The 22,701-nt window shown below is 45.1% G+C and overlaps 1 protein-coding gene across 1 annotated transcript in view; it reads left to right on the top strand.

The window, feature by feature from the left end:
- Positions 1 to 22,701, top strand: part of LOC111832889 (SRC kinase signaling inhibitor 1-like) — a 121,109-nt gene that overhangs the window by 72,597 nt on the left and 25,811 nt on the right. The window contains exons 4-12 of the mRNA XM_023790640.2: positions 12,350 to 12,545; positions 12,641 to 12,933; positions 14,785 to 15,578; positions 16,958 to 17,047; positions 17,780 to 17,820; positions 18,429 to 18,452; positions 19,613 to 19,773; positions 22,056 to 22,231; positions 22,545 to 22,675. Coding sequence (XP_023646408.1) covers positions 12,350 to 12,545; positions 12,641 to 12,933; positions 14,785 to 15,578; positions 16,958 to 17,047; positions 17,780 to 17,820; positions 18,429 to 18,452; positions 19,613 to 19,773; positions 22,056 to 22,231; positions 22,545 to 22,675 — 1,906 coding nt within the window. The remainder of the gene's footprint in view (positions 1 to 12,349; positions 12,546 to 12,640; positions 12,934 to 14,784; positions 15,579 to 16,957; positions 17,048 to 17,779; positions 17,821 to 18,428; positions 18,453 to 19,612; positions 19,774 to 22,055; positions 22,232 to 22,544; positions 22,676 to 22,701) is intronic.

Below are 22,701 nucleotides of genomic sequence, written 5' to 3'. Positions count from 1 at the left end.
AAAGATTCCCTGTGTTAAGTGTACTGGGTCATGCTTGCGGAGAACATGTGTCACGTCCATAAAGGAAGGATGAAGTGAAGATGATGTGAGGCCAGGAGGGGAAAGAAAAAGAAGGACAGTTAAAAGGGAAGATTCCTCAGCCTGGTGCACGGCAAAGCAAGACGCTTGTGTTTCTGTTCACCAAGCTGAAGCTGAAACGTGACGGGAAAACAGTGGTGTGGGGTAGAGCGCAAACAGAGCCCCGCTGGCAGCTTCTCCAGGAAAGGTTTTCATCAACGGGCACAATGTCAACAAGGACGGGCGGATGGGGGGGCGGGGACACCTTTGGGATGGTTGTGGAATGAAAGGTGAGCGTTCGTGGCAGTGCTGCAGAGGGAAGAGGAGGCCACCAAAAGTTAGAATGAAAAGCGATGGAGGGAGCGTGTAAAATCATGCAACGCTACTGGAGGGCGTGGCTTCAGCCAGACGCTCGCACCACCCTATGAAGTCCGTTCCATCATTCCGTCACGCTGTCCTCTATTTCTCACAACCCCCACCACACGCATCACCTCAGAGAGCGGCTGCTTTCACACAGAAAGCTTTTAGGTTCTCGCCCCCGCTTAGGGTGGGGGGCCTCAAATGGCACTTCCTGTCATATTAATCTTTCCTACTGGCCACTTCGTACGTCCTTCTGTCACAGAGACTGAATCACAGGCCTGCGCAATGTCCCCTAAACACACAACATAAAAATAGACTCAGTACTATTCACCCAAAATGCAGCTTTTAAATCTATTTTTATTCTGAATGGGAGCGTCACTCACCCGTTTGCGTGTCCTCTCATCACGTGTAGTAGGAACATAATCTGACACTCTGCAATTACACCTCCAGTAAGAAACATCTGCTTTGGACAACACAAAACATCATACGACGTGTTAAAAATGCTTGTTTTCTTCCACATCCTCCTGAGCACAAACATTGTAAAGAAAAACAAATTAAAATGTTTCATCCTCTAAATTATATAGAAATTATATGTAAATTTGCTGTCCCTGTATCAGTACTTATTCTGTGTATTTTCTGGTCCAAAGTGGCGTAACTGTCCAGTAGCACTGCGACCTGAAGCTCAGTGTCACTCTCTCTGTTTCTCTCACTCTGCCCCCCCTGCTTCCCTCGTCTAAATCCTCGCCACTCCTGTTCTCGCGTCTACGATAGCTTGCTGCTGCTGGTCTGATGGCTGTAGCTGTGCTTACCCCACCTCTCTTTGCTCATATATAATTTAAGCATCACGTCCACTTAAGCTGCTTGGAGGAGGTTCCTGAAACTCATGAACCATGAACGACATTGTTTATGGCAACAAGGGGAAAGGACAGAGGGCCCCGATCAGAAGCCGTCTTCCTCTTCTGTCTCCATTATGAGGGAACAGAAGCTTTTTTTCACAGTACTGTATCTAACCTCATTTTGTGCTGTATCTAACTTCATCAAACAGTATTCTAGCCGCTAACCTGGAGGGTACAAGATAATGGACAGGCTGGAGTGTATCCCAGGATGCACCTGGTGCAAAGCAGAGGCACCTTGGGCACAGGGTGGGCACTAGGTGCCGGTCTATCTCAAGGCACACACATGCACGCACGCCATGGGCAATTCCGGACTGCAGAGGGGGGTGAGATTCAAACCCCCAACCTGTCAAGCTACTCTGCTGTCCTGACTTCAGTAAATTTCAGTATATTTATGATAATTAGGTGAAAATGTGAGTAGCGCATAGTATTCTTTCCCAATTTTGATGTCTTGGTTTTGCCCTGGAGACAGGTTGCTGTGCAGGCAGGGTTCTTGGCAAAACTGACCAGTTCTGACACCGTGCTGCTATCATCTTCTGCGTTGGTCCATAATGGAGAGCTACAGTACATGGGGAATTTATCAAAAAATCTTGAAAATATAAGCCAGATATCTGTTGAGTCCCCCATATGTGTGGATGTGTGTATATATATATATATATACACACATATATCACTTCCTGCTCTGCCTGGCTGGTGAGAGACATTCTTCAGGTTCCCAAATATAATCTTGTCCTCAGTTTCCTGGGGAGGGTGAGGAGGGGGGGATTTATTATACTCAGCTAAAACACAGATGGGGTCCCTGTCATCATCTACCAGATCATCTGCACATGTAAAATGTCAAACATACCCAACTGTCATACAAACTAAGTTTAAAAATCAACAGAATTATATACCAATATTTTACAGACATTTCTTTCAAGCTATTTTTGAAGATTTATCCTTTATTCTGGCCGGCTTTCTTTTGCTCGTGCAGAGGTATTTAAAATAACAACTTGGAGACAGCAGGTCTCAGGCGTGCTTTTTGGATCCACGCAAACTTCACCCTCCACCAAGCCAAGGGCCGGAGACAAGTGCACAGGTCTGGTGGCTGCAGTGCTTCCCACTGAACCAGTACGGCAGCTCTGTGCTGTGAAGTTTAATTCAATTTGCTGATAATGACATACCGGATGTACACAAGAGATAATAAACACCATTTTAGTGAAGGTTTTAACTTGTGCGTGTCCATGTAATGCTATTCATAAAAGTTCTTGTGCTGTTAAAAGAGAGACGTTGTCTGAGGCGCTAAGTGTGTTTGAGGACGGTAAAGCTCATGGAGCGGGTTCTGCTAGGCTGTCATCTTCGTTACATCTTCCTCATTTAATTTCCAGCCCTATCTTTGTATTTCCTGAGTCAGGAAATGATGTCGCAGTGGAATGATGTCACAGTGTGATGACATGGCGGGTCTGTGGGTAGTACTGTTGCCTCCAGGGCTGTGGGTTCAAATCCCACCCCTGCTCTTTGTGTGTGGAGTGTGTTTATTTCTGCATTGTGTAGAATATTTTGGTTTCCTCCCTCAGTCCAAACAAATGCAGTTAGGCTAATTGGCATCTCAAGATTTCCCATATTGTGTAAGCGTGTGTGTGTGTACCACGTGATAGGGTGGCATTCCATCCAAACCGTACTCTTGCCTTCTCTCTTATGCTGTCAGAGATAGGCTCTAGACCCCCTTCAGGCCTAAGCTGGATAGGCAGCTTGAAGATGGGTGGATGTTATCACAACGCATCACTGTCACAGTAGATGACTGGTGTGTGTACAGTATGAAAAGCACGGGAGAGGACAAGATAGCACAGCTGACAAATAATAATGTAAGGAAAAATAGCAATTTTATCAGTGCAGGTGAAATAATGAATCTATAAACATGTCAACTGACATTTATATTTCAACATTATGCATGTTGAAGCCTGTTTTACATAATGTGGAATGCAAACAGCTTAGTCTGACAACTGTCCTGGTGTGGTCGTAGATGATCGAGCTATATACACATATGGTGGACATTTGGTGTATGGTGATATGCAGTGTGTGTTTACAAATACAGTATGATATTTACAGGGAATTCACACATATAAGATGATGTATAGGGTGAATTTAGAGATGAGTAGAGAATAAAGGTAATACATAGTATGCATTTACAAACAGCGTGGTGTATTGTGGCTTATATGGTGTATTTAGACATACAGACTCTTATTTCATGTGTTAATTAAAAAAGGTTGATATTAATGTGTATGTGCAAATATGGAGACATATGACATGTAGGGTGTATTTCGACTTTTCACACACTGTAGTGTATTCAGTATCACATAAGCAGGATATTAGTGTGAATGTGCACGTTTGGTGACAAGAGTCTTGGGCAGTCAAAGAAAATGTCTGATGCTTATATTTTATCTTAGTAGCCTGTGTATAGTTTTTCAGGAAAAATAATTTAATATTAGAATATCTGGAAATGAACATTTAACACAATAAAAAATTAGAATTTCTTCTGTTCTCCCAAGTGTTACACATATCAGCCCTAACATTAAAACCACTGAGACATGAAGTGAAAAGCAATGATTATCTTGTTACAGTGGCACCTGTCAAGGGTACCATTGTAAATTAGGCAAGTGAACAGTCAGTTCTTGAAGTTGACATGCCTCCAAATTCCCCAGATCTCACTATGATCAAGCATCACTGGGATGTGCTGGACAAACAAGTCCGATCCACCACCTCACTACTTACAGGACTTAAAGGATCTGCTGCTAGCGTCTTGTTGCCAGATATCACAGGATATCTTCAGAGGTCTTGTGGAGTACAAGCCTCGATGGGGCAGAGCTGTTTTGGTGGCACGAGGAGAACCTGTACAATATTAGTCAGGTGGTTTTAATGTTATGGCTGATGTATATAATGTTGGATAGCTGTAAGAACACAGCTTCAGTTCCTAAACCTCTACTCAGTGCCACCCCAGCCAGTAAATAATTTGATGAGGTGTTGATTAGCCAAACACGATACGTTAGAGTCAAGAGATCCATGGATATGTTAAGTGGTTATTGCAAATCCTGGGGTGACATCCGCAGAGGTCTTGGAATGGCTAATTTAATACACTTTGACAGACATAAAATCATATTTTCACACGAAGATGAAGATCATTTGCACATTATTTTATTTGACTGGCTAAGACTTTTGCACAGTGCTGTATATCATGCATAAAAGTGACACATAGGGTGTATTTAGACAGTTTGGTGCATTACACTGTTATTCGGTTTGTGGCCTAATAATGAGGATGAGGGTGGACTGTACCAATTAGAGTGCTCACTGGAACGGTATGCCAGGACCGCGGGGGGGTAATGTCTGTGAAATTGGAAGAGGAACAGCCTAGATTACATAGGGTGTGGTGGAGAAGGGGGGGGGGATTACAGATATGCACAGCTGGTCCCTCACTCACTGCCCATTCCAGGGTCTGTAGAGCAGAAGAGCAGAGCTGAAAACAACCAGGCAGCGGCAGATCCAGAGGACTGGTCTGTTTGGGCGAGGGCAGCTGACACAGTCAGCGGGGCCCACCTATCCTGCTTCTCAGGGGCGGGGGCACAGGTCACCTAGGCACGCTGACACGGGGCAGACTGACCCGTATCTGCCTTTTGTAAGGTCTAAGGCTGCCCGCAAGTGATTATCAGATGCGGCAGGAAAGGATGCGAGGCTGCCAGCTAAGGTAAGGGCTTGTGCTCCAGTTCTGCTTCCTGACCAGTTCTGTTCTGAAGAGGGTGGTCATTAGAATGAATATGACCGGGAAACACGCGCAGACGGCAGCTGAGCTCGCTGAAGGTGATGGCACATGAAGTCCTGCCCCAGCCGGCTGTCTCTAGCTACCTGCTACTGTCAGTTCTTTTCTGACTACTTGTGGTCGGTGTAGTTGCCTACCTGCCTCTTCTGTAAATCCAGTTATTAGACAGACATTTCTGATTGACTGCAGGGTGACATCCAGAGTTTTCATGTCACAATGCTATATATTATTATTATTATTATTAATAATAATAATAATAATAATAATAATAATAATAATAATAATAATAATAAAATATAATGATAGTAATAGCTGTTGTTGCTATTATTATTAATATAGTATTCATAGTACTGTATGTGGCTTCTTGAAGTCAATACTGTCTATGAAAATGGATGGAAAATAAGCACTTTTTAAAAGTTGTTCAAGCAGAGAAAAACAAAACATGCATATAATTAATTCTACATCTGACATTGTTTTTTTTTTTTACTTGGGGTTAGATGTTTTACAAGATGCAAAATCAGAATCAGATAATTCCGAGAAATAATTGTTTCTGCGTATAAATGGGCTCCTTATAGTATTTACACTTTCGTTCAACTGAGCCTCAGCCAAAGGGCACGAGTTAAGGGAAATGTGAAGTTTATGCAGCAGGCTAACCATTGAGGCATAGGTGGGTCATTGCACACAGGCCTGTAAGTCAAAGCATTGCTTAGTGGTTGTTAAATAAAATACAGCTGCTTCATCCATGCATTCTCTGTAGCACACACAGCCTGGGTAAACTCTGGACAGTCTACGTAACTTGCAAGAGGCCTGTAGCTCACCCCCAGTGGGACTCCTTGTGCAAAAGTACGTTCTGCACCACAGACAAAAGGCTTGTTTAAGTCTGTGATGCGGTATCAATCTGGCAGCTTCATGACAAGGTGACGTGAAAGCAGCAGAGGGTCCTCAACAAGACCACGCAGCTGAAACGGGCACTCTGTCAGGACTACTACCTGCAATGCCAGTGTCAAGGTTCTGAGCAATGAGAGGGAATTACTCTATTATCTGGGATGGATAAAAAGAATCGTTTACCCCTTTGATAATAACATCTGCATTTAGCAACCACCCATGCAGAGCTAAGTAATATGATGTATATGGGTGGGTGGGGGCATTTTTTGGTGCTAGTGCAGGCAATCATTATCCCCCACTCCAGGGGAATAAAGACCTGTTTTTCACATCGATTTCCACATGTGATTTGGGCCTCATCCTTTTCTTCTCTAGCCTGTCCCTTCCCCGAGCAACTGGATGGCTCTTCCTGTGCTCCCAATGCAGGGTAGAGAGGTCTTCAAATGGGAGTTATTTTTGAACAGCATGCGCTATGCATCCCCACCCCCCTGATCCTCCTTGAGCACACGGACTAGGCCTGCGTGGTGAGCATCTGGATGTGACTCGGACAGCTGCTTCAGTGCTTCCAGCAGCTAGGGAGCCCCAAACTCTTTCAGTCCCCTCGGTGTGCCAGATGAATAACTTCTCTCGAGTAGAGTTTAACACCTCCATCCTCAGCCATCTGGGATTTGTCATGGGAAGCAACAGCCAGGCACTAGCATCATCTGTGTCTTGCCATTTTTTTAGGATTTTCTGACTGAAACATTGGAAGTTGTCTTTTTTTAGCCACTTTTCCACAGTCCTCTGTCTCTTGTACATAAAACATAGCCATTACAACACTGGAGAAGGTCAAGAGTAGGGTTGCATAGCGGTAGGAAATTTCAGGAAACTTTCCAGAAACTTTCCATTCCATGGGAAGTTAAGGTGGGGGATTTTGGAAATATTCCAAGTTGGAAACTTTCCATGGGAATTACTAGAAATATATGGGAATTAACAGAAAAATCCCAGAATTTTGCAGCCAAGAATAATGCATCCCTCCCATTAACACTCGTGGCTTATGGTTGCAGGCCTGGCTTCTGTGTGTCACTGATGAGTATTCTCTCTGTTGCGCAAAGTAGTGATGTCTTTGCTTATGCTTCACTACTCAGGTAACAAAACATAGACTAAGGCTGAAAAAGGAGGACACCCATGAAAAGTTTGTGGGGTATTATATCATTCACATACTACAGAAGTCAAGAACAGTATATCTCATTATCTTGAGAGAACAGCATAAAAAAGCACAGCTGTTCTTGGCTTCTGTAGTATGTGACAGCATGTGTTTCATGGTTTTTGTGCAACCAGGGGTGGTGGAGAATGTGTTGTTGACTGAGAGATGGGTAGGGGGTAGGGAAAAATTAGGACAAGGGGACTACAAAGCGGACATCCAACAGCAGACCAGAGCTGGACTGTCCAGACAAAATCTATTCAGCGTGCCTAAATTTATATATACTTAGACAATAAAGTATCTGTTCTACAATAGGTAAAACTGTCTTAAACTGAATTCTCAATACTGCTGATTAATTAAACCTGGGGTCCTTAATCCTGGCCACAGTGGATGGGCCATATGTTCTTAAGGCTAAATTAATTCAATTATTATCTTAAAGGAGCATTTTCAGATACACTGAAAAATGACATACACACCGGCTTGTTAGAGTCTGTTACTGGGGATTCCACATTAAACCTTTCCATGTCTTTTTAAATGTTAAATATGGCAGGTTTCTGTCTGTTTTCCTGTTTTAGATTGTTCACATTTTGCCCCTGAGTGATGTTAGTTCTGTCCCTGCTCCATCCTTGTATACCCATGAACTTTTCAAAATGCCTATTCAGTTGCTAACTTTGCTTATATAATATACAACTAAACCCTTACTGCAGTAGAACTGTACTGAACACACAAAAGGCAATGTATATGGCATTACCACTCAAGCAAGTTTTGTTTTGAGTGTAGTTTTGATTTCAATTTTTAGTCTTTGTATTGCAAGGGCAATACTAATGCTGTAATGTTAGAGTCCATTACAGCATTGCAGTGGGTTTATTTTTCTGTTGAAAAGTATAAATCAGTAGAGGGATATGAAAACACTTTGAAAGCAATAAATATACTATGGAACACCGTGAAGTTGGTAATCAGGAAACTAAGGCAATATAGCACCCCTAGGACCTTGCCTAGAGTAAGCCACTGCCAAGATGGATGACTATTCAACGAATGGGCTCCTTAGGGAGAATGCTGGCACAGGACCCACCACGCACTGCATGCAGCAGCTGTGTCCTCCAGAACTTCCCGGCTGTGTGACAGGGTGACAAAGACAAAACCCTAACCCTAACCCTAACCTTAACCCTAACCCACCATGCACTGCATGCAGCAGCTGTGTCCTCCAGAACTCCTAGGCTGCGTGGCAGGGTGACAAAGACAAAACCCTAACCCTAACCCTAACCCTAACCTTAACCCTAACCCACCATGCACTGCATGCAGCAGCTGTGTCCTCCAGAACTCCTAGGCTGCGTGGCAGGGTGACAAAGACAAAACCCTAACCCTAACCCTAACCTTAACCCTAACCCACCATGCACTGCATGCAGCAGCTGTGTCCTCCAGAACTCCTAGGCTGCGTGGCAGGGTGACAAAGACAAAACCCTAACCCTAACCCTAACCTTAACCCTAACCCACCACGTACTGCATGCAGCAGCTGTGTCCTCCTAGGCTGCGTGACAGGGTGACAAAGACAAAAGCCACTTTTCACAAAAACATCATTCAGTCACATCTCAGTCAGTCTCTCAAAACCATACTGGAAAAATCCTTAGTGGTCTGATGCTGCGTTCCATTTACCTCAGAGATTGGAACTCGGAATGACGTCACACATGAGTTTCAAAAAGCAAGATATCTTGCTTAGCCAGATATATTATCGGATTTACCCCTTTATCTTCCTTCACTTACATTTAGTCCAGACTACCTTAGATCCGACAAGTTGTCTGGCTAAGCAAGAAATTCTGCTTTGAAATAGTTCCTGGTTGTAGCCTGGTTAATTGTTAGCCATTGTTAGCAATATCAGTGGATAACAACACATTACATGGTATTTTGTGCATAAAAACACCATAGCAACATGTCCACAGATAGCGGTTGGACAATACTGTGTATACGACCGATTTAATGAACCACAAATAAAACATTATAAGTGCTAATAAACAGTGTAAAACTACAGCTTTAACTTCTGTTGATAAAGGGTGCAGCCATCTTCGATTCTGTGGTCGGGATTGTGTTGATTCCTCCGAGTTCACGAGTCGGAATTCCAACTTCAGAGGACGTTCCAGCTGAAATTTCCGATTAGAACTCAGAATTTCTGAGCTACAAGGTCAAATGGAGCGCAGCATGACAGTGGAGAATTTGGTATGTTTAATTCAATTCAGTTCAAGTTTATTTGGATAACGCATTTTCACAACATTATATTGTCTCAAAGCACTTTACATTATCCCTACATAAAACCCCCAGGAAAGCAAGCCAGAGGTGACAGTGGCAAGGAGAAACTCCCTAGAAGGAAGAAATCAGGCAGAGGAAGTCAAATGAGCAAGATGCCAAGTCCCAATTCACACTATCCCCATTTCAAGAGCTGAGTCTCAAAGCAGGGGGGCAGGCAGGTGATGGCAAGCAGGTGCTGGTGCTGCTTCTGATGATTCTGAGGACGAGCAGTGGTACAGCAGCAGGGCATACAGGTGAGACATCACAGGCGGAAGTGCAAAGCCAACAAATTCATCACCCGAAGGCTACAGTACTTGTTGTCAAGTATGGTGTTAGTAGCTCTTTCTTCTCAGTGGGGACATCCACCCTGGTCAGGATGGAGTGGGAAATGAATACTAATACTGAGATAATTCTGCAGGAAAACTTGCTGCCCTCCACAAAAGAGCTGAAGCTGAATAATTTTGCATTTCAACATGGCAAGGATGTGAAGCACATAGCCGAATCAAGCAGGACACGGCTGATAAGCCTCAAGTCCTGCAGAGGCCGAGTCAGTCATATAGAAAATCTGCGCACTGACCTAAAGCAGATGGTACACAAGGGGTCCTCCTGCAATTTGGGTACATTTCTTTCATTTTCTGCTACTCTTCTGCATGGAATAATGAGAAAAATAGTAAAATCCTGGTGTGGTAAATTTATGGAGATGTAGACTTACACAGGGTCACTTCTGCTATCAGAGCGGTAGAACACTCTGGGTATATAAATTTATGCCAGATTTTATTGGGAGGTCAAATTTTTATTACATACTATTTCTCTGTCTTTATAACAAAAATTTTGACTTCTAAATTTAATTATGTACGCATAGTTTACAATTATTTCTTTTGTTTTGAAAATTTTACAATTAAAGCTTTATTATTATATTGAAGTTGACACTTGGATTCCGCTTTAACAGGGAATTAATCCATGCATCTATAGACTATGACTGGGTGAATTTTTCTGTGTGTGAATGGGCAGCACTTTTGGCTCACACCTCCCGGCTTGGGTATGTTTGAATGTTGCCTCTACTGTATGTATGTGTGGAATTTCTATGTTCTTTAACATTTGCCTGGCTGGTCTAGTTTCCCCCTGCAGACCAAATGCATAAGTTAGGTAAAATTCCCTGTTTTGCATTTCTGTGTGCTGTAATGGTCCAGTACCCCATCCTGGGTGTAGCCCTGCCTGGTGCCCTATATTACCTGGGATAGACACTGGGTCCCCTATCACCCTGTGCTAGATTAGGTTTTGGGTGGTGGTTAATTATAATGGTTTAAATTGATGGATGTATTGCTGTTGGTCTGTTACCAGGCTTCAACTGTCTCTCACATGACTGCAGTGAGGAGTGTTAGATTTCAAAGTCAAAGTTTTATTTGTCACATAGTTATACTCAGTACAGTATACAGTGAAATACATTGTTGTCCCAGACTGTGAAACAGTGGACATATGTATGAACGAAATAGGTATCAAAGTATATACTCTTAAGTATAAAGAGACCAGACATAGGGCATTAAACAATAGATATCAAACAATAAAGTGCAGGGTGGTGTGTGTAGGAGGGTGATCAGAAGGTCATTGGTTCAAATCCTGTGGTTGGCAGAGTGATGTCATTGTTGGGCCCTTAAGCAATGCCTTTAATCCCAGTTGCTCTAGGGTTGACCCTGTTCACTGATCCTCACTTTGGACAAAATAAGACAATGTAATGCAATGCATATAGTTAAAGTGTGAAAGTCTGTGTTCCTAAGATTTCTGTGTCTACAGTGTAAATCCAGGAGTGCATTGTGGTGATGGGTGATTAATGTGTGAGGAGTGAAGTGAATAAACCAAGACATGTACATTCCCACGTATCCCTGTACATGTAGACGTCTGTCACCTTTGGCAACATTTGCAGGGATCAAGGTAGATTTGGTTAAACAACAAAAGAGCAGCAAATCGCAGTTTTCTTCCAGTTACGGGGGGCTGATGACAGCAAGCGCGCATTCGAAGCGAGGCACCACGCACTCTGGGAGCTCATTACTGCATGCTCGGAGCTGGAAAATTCCCTGACTGTAGGGATCTCTGAGCCAGCTCGCTGAACGCAGAGCCACTGGGGGGAAAGCCTGGGAGCAGCTTGGCTCCGCTACACCATCATGACAGCCTCTCATGGCACCTCCATCTGCCCCCCCGTCCCCTGGCTTGTCTGCAACTGGATGATTAAAACACAGCTGCCCACCTACGCCTTTAATTGCTGCGCTCCACGTCACTCCCTATATATGCCTCTCACTCACCACATGAAAACAAACAGCTCCCGTGGCTCTGGGGGGATTATGTCATCGCATGTGCTCTCATGTGCCTCACATCTGATTGGCTGGTAGATCGCTACACTTCATTGAAGGCCGCTGATGTTCTCAGTGGTGCCATTTTCATGTCCTTCTCATCCCTGCTTTACGTAATCGAAGTATCGCCATCATTTGTTTTGCATAAGCGTGAACAGGATAAATTTAGACATGGTCTACATTATCTCGCTATTATTATTTAATATTGTTCATCTATGGCTAATTCATATTAGCATCCATTCCAAGCAAATGCTTTTATTCAACTTGTGAAGCACAATCTATTTGTTTTGCTGAAACGTAGTTAGTGATGTAGCCTCACACCTCCTGCTCCTCGGCATGTCTGCAGTTTGGATGTCCTCCCTGTGTCTCTCTGGGTTTCCTCCAGCTGTCTTGGTTTCCATCCCGTGATGGTCTAGCTGTCCCTCTGAATAGGCTCCAGGTTCACTGTGACCCCGTGCTGGATGATTTGTTGGAAGATGGTCGAATGGGCAAAGTGATCGTGTTGATGGTGACAGAGTCGTAATTTGAACCCCTACACTGTCGTCCACCTTCCTTGCAGAGCCGGAGCCCACGACACTCTCATTCCACCCAGTCTGGCCTGGCTGACCAGGCCGCCAAATTGTCCTACGCCTCGGCCGAATCCCTGGAGACCATGTCGGAGGCCGAGATCCCATTGGGCTTCAACCGCATGAACCGGTTACGGCAGAGTCTGCCGCTATCACGCTCTGCTAGCCAGACTAAGCTGCGGTCACCAGGTTGGGCCCCCCCCCACAACACTGAATGCCTACATTTAAGCAGAGTCACGTTTTCAAGTGTGTTGACTGTTTTTATGCTTTCCCCCTGTCTCTAGGTGTCCTCTTCCTGCAATTCGGGGATGAGACGCGGCGGGTGCATATCACCCATGAGCTGAGCAGCCTGGATACTTTACACGCGCTCATTGCCCACATGTTTCCCCAGAAGCTCACCATGGGGATGCTCAAATCCTCCAACACAGCCATCCTCATCAAGGACGAGGCACGCAACATCTTCTACGAGCTGGAGGACGTGCGAGACATCCAGGATCGCAGCATCATCAAGATCTACCGCAAGGAGCCCATCTACGCTGCATACCCTACCGCCCACTTAGCCAATGGGGACCTGAGGGTGAGTGAGAGGGGCGGGACCCATTATCAAATAGCCATAAAGCACCTATCAGAGTCTAAAATGTAATGGCTGAAGAAAAAGTAATGATTGTTGGGAAGAGAATTTGGTCTCTGTGTTCAAATCTTCGCTTTTGTTGACTGCAGCTTCCATGAGCTTCAGAGTGTTTTCATCAGCGTTATACTTAACCTCCCATTTCATTCGAATTCCCATACAAATATCACTATACCATGAGCAACAGATCTTTCCATAGTGGTTTTCTTCCTTGTTTAATTACTTCACAGCTGTTATTTATTGTTGCTTGCTAAGTATTATGATACATTTAATAATCCAATTTTGGCATTAAAATTGTGTTTACGAAACTGAGCTACTGTGACAGTTCATTATGTATCGCTGGGTAACCAAATTAGTTTATTCCAAACCAGCAACCTGTTTGTGTTTTCCGCATCAGTGGGTCCTTGTAGTGCATGCCAATTCGCCTCCCTGAATCCGCATCTCTCTCAGATTCCCCCTTACTCCCATGCGTATCTGATGCCGGCCCAAAGCAAAGATCACTCAACCCAAAGATAAGGAGACCCACTTTCATTCTTTTACATGGCCCAAGTCGAGCTATTAAGTGTTTTCCCCCCTCCATCCATGTAAACTGTCTATACTTGAAAGAGAATCCAGGAAATCCCCTAGCAATTGAGCACTTTTGCTGTCTTCATTTGTGGCTCCCAGCATCCTTCTCTATGTGTTTTTGCTGATACATGAGAATTACTGAAAGCCCTCTGATGGTGGGGGGGGGGGGGGTGATTCAAGTGCGGTAATAATCTTGCGCAATCTTATTAGGCAGTTTAAACCAAGACCGGGGGAGCACTGGCAGCATAATGGGGGTGGAGGAAGAATTACAGGATTGAGAGAAGGAGAAAGTGGGGGAGAGAAGAGGTATTTGCCCATGAAAAGCAGGGGCTTGCTGCAGCCGGGGGTGTGGAAGATCGGGGTGGGTGTCCATATGGAGAATGTGAATGACAAAGTTGTGGTTCCAGCTTTCCTATTGTTCCCCTGTGAGGATGGAACTTGCTGTCCATTTGCACGCTTATTCTCTCGTCTCCTTTGCTGTCCCTTTTCATTCAATGATAAAGCGCCTTCATGCTGTGATAATGCCCCTCATTCTGTTATAATGACCCTTTATTATGTGATAATGCCCCTTCATTCTATGGTAATGCCCCTCATTCTGTGATAATGACCCTTTGTTATGTGATAATGCCCTTTCATTCTATGGTAATGCCCCTCATTCTGTGATAATGACCCTTTGTTATGTGATAATGCCCCTTCATTCTATGGTAATGCCCCTCATTCTGTGATAATGCCCCATCCTTCTGTGATAATGCCTCCTCATTCTGTGATAATGCCCCGTCATTATGTGATAATGCCCCATCCTTCTGTGATAATGCCCCTTCATTCTGTGATAATGCCCCCTAATTCTGTGATAATGCCCCCTAATTCTGTGATAATGACCTTTTGTTATGTGATAATGCCCCTCATTCTATGACAATGCCCCCTCATTCTGTAATAATGCCCCTGCATTCTGTGACAATGCCCCTCATTCTGTGATAATGCCCCCTCATTCTATGACAATGCCCCCTCATTCTATGATAAAGCCCCCTCATTCTGTGATAATGCCCCTGCATTCTGTGACAATGCCCCCTCATTCTATGACAATGCCCCCTCATTCTATGATAATGCCCCCTCATTCTGTGATAATGCCCCTGCATTCTGTGACAATGCCCCATAATTCTGTGACAATGCCCCCTCATTCTGTGATAATGCCCCTGCATTCTGTGACAATGCCCTCTCTATCTCCCCTTTCAGAGGGAGATGGCATTCGCCTCCCGGGAGTCGTCGCCAACCCGCCGTCTTAACAATGCCCCCCCTTCATCCTCGCCCCCCTCGGGCTCACCCTCCCGCTCCCGCCTCTCCTATAGTGTTGGCCGCCCCCCCTCCTTTGCTGGTCCCGGTCATGCACCCCCGCATCCCCACCACCCACTGGTGGCGCACACCCAGGCCGGCCTCTCACCCTCCCCAAGCGCCATCCTGGAACGGCGTGATGTCAAGCCGGACGAGGAGGTATCCACTAAGAACATGGTGCTGCTGAAGAACGAGGGCCTGTACGCCGAGCCCTATGGCCTGGTGCACGAGGGCCGCCTCAGCATCGCCTCCGCCCAGTCACTGGCCGTCGGCGACCCTTTCACCTTTCCCGTGCCGGGGGCGCTGTACCGCCGCGGCTCCGTGCGTTCGCTCAGCACCTATTCCACCGCAGCCCTGCAGGGGGAGGTAGAGGAGGCTCTCTACAAGTCTGGGGGCCCGCTGTACCCTGAAGCTTACGCCACACTGGGGATGGGCTTCCGCATGCCGCCCTCGTCCCCACAGAAAATCCCCGATGTGCGGGACCGGGACTCCTACTCGGGCTCGCCCAGCCGAGGGTCCCCTGTGCGCCAGGGCCTGCGGAAGGACTCCAGCTCCTCCTCCGTGTTTGCAGAGAGCCCCAAGTCTCGCACGGGGTCCGGCTCTGATGGGCTCTGTGGGGCCCTGGTGCCTGCAGGGGAAGCGGCCCGAGGAACGCCAGGGTACAGCTCGCCCCTTCCAGGCAATGAGGTGGACACACGGTAAGGGGCCCTGACCGTATTAACATGTCCGGGTCATTCACACTCTTGCGTCTGAGTGCTCAAGCTGAACCCACCCATCTTCCACCTGCTTTACCTGAGCTGGATCTTTGGCAGCCAGGAGTGTCTCCATGTCCTACCAGTGTTTGAACTAGATTGTCCGAAGTCTTGCTATTTAGGTAAAATAGTGTCTACAAATTATTTAGGGTGCCTAGTCTGAGATTATCTGTGTCCTGTCTTGGACTGGCATCCCATTTAGGGTACCCTATGCCTTGTGCTCTGTGCATTCTTCATTTGGCTACAGGATCAGTGCTTTCCTGCTTTGGATAAGCATCTATTAAACATATGACTGAATGAATTGATATTTTGTATTATTTAATACAGTAAGACCTCAGATTGCGAGTAACTTGGTTTGCAAGTGTTTTGCAAGACGAGCAAAAATTTTAAATAAATTTTAGCTTGATAAACGAGCGAGGTCTTGCAATACAAGTACTGCGTATACGCTTTGTCTGGCTAGCAACACGTAATCACAACTGACCCGATGGTTCTTCTCTCTTGCTGCGGGATTGTGGGTAATCGTTTCCCATGCTTGGTCTCAGTCGGAGTGCCTCATTCATATAGTCAAAATTTAGTAGAAAAGCACCACCCGAATAAGGGCGTAGCAGTGCGACCGATGAATCTGTTTAACGACAATGCAATGTCACATTTCCACGAAATGGAAAAGGAGGCAAAAGCGGTTAGGTTCCTTGTTAAAGTCGCACAAAGAGAAAAAGATTCCAGTGAGCTAACAGATGGCTGTGATTCCGTTACTTATAGTTATAGTCGTCCTACAAAAAAACCCTCCTCTTCTCCTCTCTCTCGTCTCCCTCACACCATCCATGATTCTTTTGAAAGGTAGAGTACACGTTAATTTATTTTATGTATTTTTACTTTATATTTTGTATGAATCATTTTTATATGAATATTTTTGGGTTGTGGAACGAATCATATGAGTTTTCATTATTTCTTATGGGAAAATTCATTTTGATATATGAGTGCTTTGGATTAGAAGCACGTTTCCGGAACGAATTATGCTCACAATCCTAGGTTTTACTGTATATGATTTTATATATAATTCTTTTAAAAGTATGAGGATGTATATATTCTCAGTTTATGTCATTCCACTGTATAACCACTCTGCCTGGGTTATTTGCTTTCCAGGTATCCAGTGTAGTGGCTGCAAACAGTCTTACAAGCTGTACTGCATACACAGTTGTGCTTTCTGCCCCAGGTGTATCCACTGATTTCAGGAATCGTGTTTCAGTCTCTGCCTCTTACATTACGGTAAAGGCCAGCCAAAAGTAACCTTAGCTTGTAAATGTTTTTGGATGTGTGCTGGCCAGGGAGCGGATGGAGGCGATGGAGAAACAGATCGCCAGCCTCACTGGTCTAGTGCAGAGTGTGCTGACCAGGGGTCCGGACAGTGACAGCACGTAAGTTTGTCATAGACACTGTCAGCACAAGAACAAGGAATTTGTTATGAACTAAATAAAGACCTAAGTAGCCTTTTCAGTCCCAGGAGAAATTACTGGTTCAGAGACATAACCAATCGGATTGTAGAGGAGGTGGCTCTATCAACTAGAGAAAGCAGAACATCTGATTAGTTGGTCCCACCTCCTCTAGTTGCTTGGAACCACCTACTCTGCAATCTGATTGGTTATCTCCCTGAACCAATCATTTTTCCTTCTGCCCTCAGAACATTTTGTGTAAGTAAAACTCCCATGAGCAGTGCTGCTGTGCAGCTGATGCAGGGAGAATCTGCTTGACGTGTGCTTTCCTGTATGAAGGAAACATACTCATGAATAGTGATAATTTATTAAAAACTCTAACTTTTCAGTTGTCCTCCATTCACAATACACACAAATGTGCACCTATCGCACTGAGCCCAATACAGATATGTGTTTTTGTAAATAAGTAAGTATACCAAATTAACACATATAACATAACATGGTTAACAGGAAAGTTTTGAGTTCCTTCTCTTCCTACACTTCATTCATGAACAGGTAATTTACCATCCACCACACCCATGTGACATGTCATGTGACTGACAAATATGGCTTCTACACACGCCTGTGATTGTTTGATTGAGTGAATAGCCCAGCGAAAGCTCTTCCCCCAGCATATCCAGGTGGTGAGGACCTCACTGCTTTCTGCTTCCCTTCCAGTGAGAAGACTGAATCCACTAGTGACTGTTCAGGCACAGGAAGTAAGTACGGTCCCTGCTCTCCATCTACATCCCAGCTTTGCAAAGCACTTCTTTTTGCTCAGTTTACTTTTTATTGGGAGGGAATCATCACATGCTGCTTAACTGATAGGAGCCATTAGCATTTTCAAATCCATTGTCTGGAGGCTGTCCTAAGTTTTCCATGCATCTCTGTTTACCATGAATCCTTATTCATATATATGGCCCCTTGAAGTGGTTTCACAGAGCTGTTTGAAATGGAGTTTTCGACTGAGGGAGGTGTCATATATTGGAAGGGGGAACTTTCACTGTGCTTCCTTTGGACCGCTCTCCTCTGATTGGCTCTGCTCCCTTTTTTAGACCCGAGACATAAAAGCTTGACGTAAGTGAATCTGTGCAGACTTCTTCTCACAGGCTGGGCAGTTGAAGCTCTGCCTAGACAGATTTTTAAACAAAGTTGCCTTTCTTCTGGCACTTCACAAGAGATCAGCGAGCAGGGAGAGTTTCGGTGTGGATAGCAGCACCCTGTCCGGAAATTCTTGACAAGCACACGTAGAGCTGTCTCGATAGAGAGACAAGCTTTTATTTTTTGTTTTGTTTTTTGTAACAAGCCGATTCCTTCTTTGTTTCAGCTGGACGCCTTAAAAAGCGGAGAGGTATCTATTTCCTTTGTTCATGCTCCAGTCTGTCTAAGTGCAGTTGTCTCTTTTGATGGCTGTCCTGATTTGTGCCTATTCATCTGTATGTTTCCCTTTCACTCCTGTTTGTCTTTGGGAGGAAGGCTGTGCTCTTTCTCACTGTGCTATGGGACATGAACAGAGCAGACTACTGATGCTCAGGGGGTGATTTGTAGGCCACTCCAGTGTCTGAGAGGCAAGGTCTTAAGGCAGGCAACCCCCCCCCCCCCACCCTTCATCATCCTACTTTCAACATCCATATAGAAATCAGCCCTTGTTAGCTTCTTTAATGAAAAATGGGACTCCTGTTCTACTGCGTGCTTCAGAAAGCCATTTGTTAGACTTGTAAAAGTCGATTTGAGCATCAAATGGATACTAGCACTTGTGTTTGTCTGTCTGTTTTTGTCTCTAGTTGTGGTTTTAATCTTAAATTTATGTCTATTGCTGCTACTAATCTGATGATGGTATGACCCCCCCCCCCTCACCACCACCATGCCAAACCACAGGGCTGTCTTCCACAGTTCACATGCTTTCTCTTACTCTGGGTGCATATTGTGAGCCCCTGTCTGCTCATGCCCCACTTGTACTTAATCCATGGTCTGCCTTGTGAGAGTAGAAATGCCTTCCTTGTCAAGGCATTCTCCTTGATCTGTTTGTGTTGATTTGTGGTCTTGACTCTGTAGATCAGGTGTCTCCAACTCCGGTCCTGGAGAACTACTGTCCAGTAGGTTTCTATCCTACCTGGCTTCTGATGAGCCACACCTGTTCCTGGTATTTACCTGAGAGCATGTGTGGCTCATCAGAAGCCAGGCAGGATAGAAAACCTACTGGACAGTAGCTCTCAGTTGGAAAGCCCTGCTGTAGATCCTGCGTGACATGATGTGATATTGAATGAAAGCCAACCAGGTGTCTTTCAACAACCCAACTAACAATAATATCTCACTGTGTATGCTACCCAGTCCCAGTGGCGATCCCGAAGACTGTCCTGATATTAACTGTTGGTTATGGCTTAATATATAGGGGGTTCGAAGCATTTTGTCTGTGTGTTTGTCTGTTTGTAACCCTGTTCCATATGTGTTAGCTTAAGGATAGCATTGGTTTCATGTCCGGTGATCCCTGTCCTGTCCTCTCCCCGCCAGCTCTGACACCCTCCGCTCCTTTGGCCTTGATGCCACCTCCTCCAGCCAGCGCCACGCAGGCGACCACAGTCTCTCGTCTGCAGATGCAGCTGCACCTGCACGACCTGCAACAGAATGCCACCGAGCTGCGCGACCAGCTGTCCCAGCTGCGCAAGATGCAGGTCAGAGATCACCTGCTGCCGCACGGCAATCGTCAAAATATTTATTCCACTTAAAGGAGGCCTACCTTAGCTTTTTATAGCTAATCAAATTGTAGGTGGTGTATTTGCATTTAATTATAGTTATTTCATGATAACAGCAGGTAGAAAGAAATCTTCTCTTGTAAACAGGATGTTTCCCACACATTTGTCCCTGGATAAATATAGCTTGAAACAGAAAAGAGTGAAGTCAGGTCAATTAAGCAGCAGTTTCACAATTCCCTGGGAATCCAAAGGTGCCTGTTGAAACGAGAAGCGTTCCACCTCCAGGAATACCATGAGAGGAAGGGATTGGTGAGAAGCATCAGATGTGCACAATGACAAAAGAGACTACACTGATATCTGGCTGGAATCTGACACTGCAGTCAGGAGCTTTTAATTGAACAGATGGTGAGTGGCTCAGTGAGTTAGGATAGTGTGGCTGTGATTGGAAGGTCAGTGGTTTAGATCTCTGGGTCGGCCAAATGACTTTACTGTTGGGCACTTGAGGAAGGACCCAGTTGCTCCAAGGACTGGCTGGTTCTGTTTTTTCAACGGCACATTGCTTTGAATAAAAACATTTGCCAAACAAATAAAATATTCTTTTAAATTGAAAAAATCTTGCAACCATGATGCAGAGATGGGGCCATCACACCTGCTCTGAGTTTGACAACTTGTGTCAGAAAGGCGGAAATGTTGATGGGACCAGGGGGACGTTTTGGTAGTTCAAGGAACTTCAGTAGAGCAGTTGATGTTTCAGAACTTCATCTGTGGCTCCAGGTTAGAGGCATCAGTTGCATGTCTGCACAGGAAGCAGGCAGAGGATAAGGGCTGATGCAAGTGAATCAGGGTTCAAATCAGTGTTTGCTCTCCCAGTGCCAAGGATTAAAGCGTGCTTGACATCCGGAGATGAGAAAAACGCAAGATTTTTATCAGATGTTTTTATCTGCAGCAAGTGAAATGGCTTGCATGTTTCTGTTTAATCTAGTTCTACAGTTGGGTATTTTTTCCTGAATTCAGACTGAATGCCTTTCATTTGACCTAGCTACTTTAAAGCCCCATGCCCAGATTATTAGCCGTGTGAGTGCCACAGTATTAATTGCTATTTTCACAGTTATTGCTGTTCTGTGGAAAAGCTTGTGTTTACATATCATGAATAATTCATGGCAGCAGTAAATACTGCAAAGGGAGGAGCAGATTCGGTGCATAAGAGGGGTGGGAAGGGAAGTTGGGCTGGGAAGGGAAGTTGGGGTGGGAAGGGAAGTTGGGCTGGCAAGCCGCTCGATGAGAAACGTGTTTTTTTTTACTGTAACTGTCTTCCAGTTGGGTGTCAGCAGCCAAGCTTTGCTCCATCCTTAGATTTCAGCTCTTTCTTTTTTATCAGCCTCCTCTCTCTCTCTCCGGCCCGCTGGGCTCACGGACGGTCAGGCTGTCAGCTCTTGCTACACTCATGGCCCAGCTGCTGGCTAGGCAGGAGTCCCAAGTCCCTTCCACAACAACTTCCTGTCTGGCAGGATATTCGCTCTGCACCAGCTGGGCTCCAGGGGGCAGCTAGTGTTGGGAGAAAAGGCCAACCAGCTGCTGGCTGATTTTAGTTAAGAAACACACCGGTCAGGGGTCAATGGACACACAGCCCTCCTTTAAATGCATCACACCCTAAAAACTTAATGTTTATTATTAGGTAACACTCTTGCCTACGTGCACCTGTGTCCGTGTACTGTGATGTTGCACGATGTGCCCTCATTATGAGTCATTATACGCTGCTTTAGGAAGGCACCATGCAGAGTGGAAATATGCCGTGTGACGTATGCATCAGGATGCACAGGCAGTTCGGCACAAGCATCCCCAGAAAAACACAAGGACAAAGACAGTCATGCTCCAGTTATGGAGATGCTGTCCTGTGACTGGAAGCAGGCCATTACAAGGTGGAGCAGGTTGAGTCAGCTTTGCATTTTGACCATCTTACAGAAAGGCAGGACCAACAGTATCTACACAAAAGCACATGGACTCACACACCTGCTTAAGAGTCCCAAATATTATTGCTTTCATATCATCCCAACTGTAGATGAAAATACAAACATATTATTATTGTATTTATATTTTACTACATAAGGCTCTGCTGTACTGTTCTTATATATTGTAGTGCATAATCTTTATGAATGTTAGCCGTTAGATGTACAATCACGTGTACTTGATGTACGCTCACGCATTCTATCGGTATACTATAGAAGTGATCAAATTGTCCCTAAATGTATGTGCACACTCAGCTCCAGAACCAGGACTCGGTGCGATCACTGCTGAAGCGGACAGAGACAGAGATCAGCGTACGGCTGACGGATGCCCTCCGTAAGCAGGAGGACCCCCTGCAGAGACAGCGCCTCCTAGTGGAGGAGGAGAGACTCAAGTACCTCAACGAGGAGGAACTTGTCATCCAACAGCTACAGTGCGTTGAGAATCCCAACAGAAACAGAAATACAGAGACATTCTGGGCTTCCTCTACTGTGCAAAGCAGAAGTACTTCTTTTCCAGTTTTGCTGGATGAATTAAATTTACATATCATTTCAGTTCATCCTTCATATATCTGGCAGATATTACAGATTCAAATTGTTCAAATGTCCTTGAACAGTGCCTGACCTAGGATATTAGTTTAGTTTCCAAACCACATCCTGTAAAACTTCTTAGATGTATCACATTTTATTTTGGATTTCCCATATTAGATGGTGCAGTCTCCCATAGCTTTGTGTGTGTGGTTGCAGTGATTTGGAGAAGTCAGTGGAGGAGATCCAGAAGGACTCATCGGTGAACCAGAAACTCGTGACAGTGCAGGAGCTTGAAGAAAAGACTGCAGCACTGAGGAAGCTGGGAGAGACCCTCACAGAGCTAAAGAGTGAGTCACGATGCAGTTGGCAACCT

The sequence above is a fragment of the Paramormyrops kingsleyae genome, chromosome 5, assembly GCF_048594095.1.
Source record: "Paramormyrops kingsleyae isolate MSU_618 chromosome 5, PKINGS_0.4, whole genome shotgun sequence".
Lineage (NCBI taxonomy): Eukaryota > Metazoa > Chordata > Actinopteri > Osteoglossiformes > Mormyridae > Paramormyrops > Paramormyrops kingsleyae.
The sequence above is the reverse complement of the archived record's forward strand: the minus strand, read 5'-3'. Positions and strand labels throughout refer to the sequence as shown.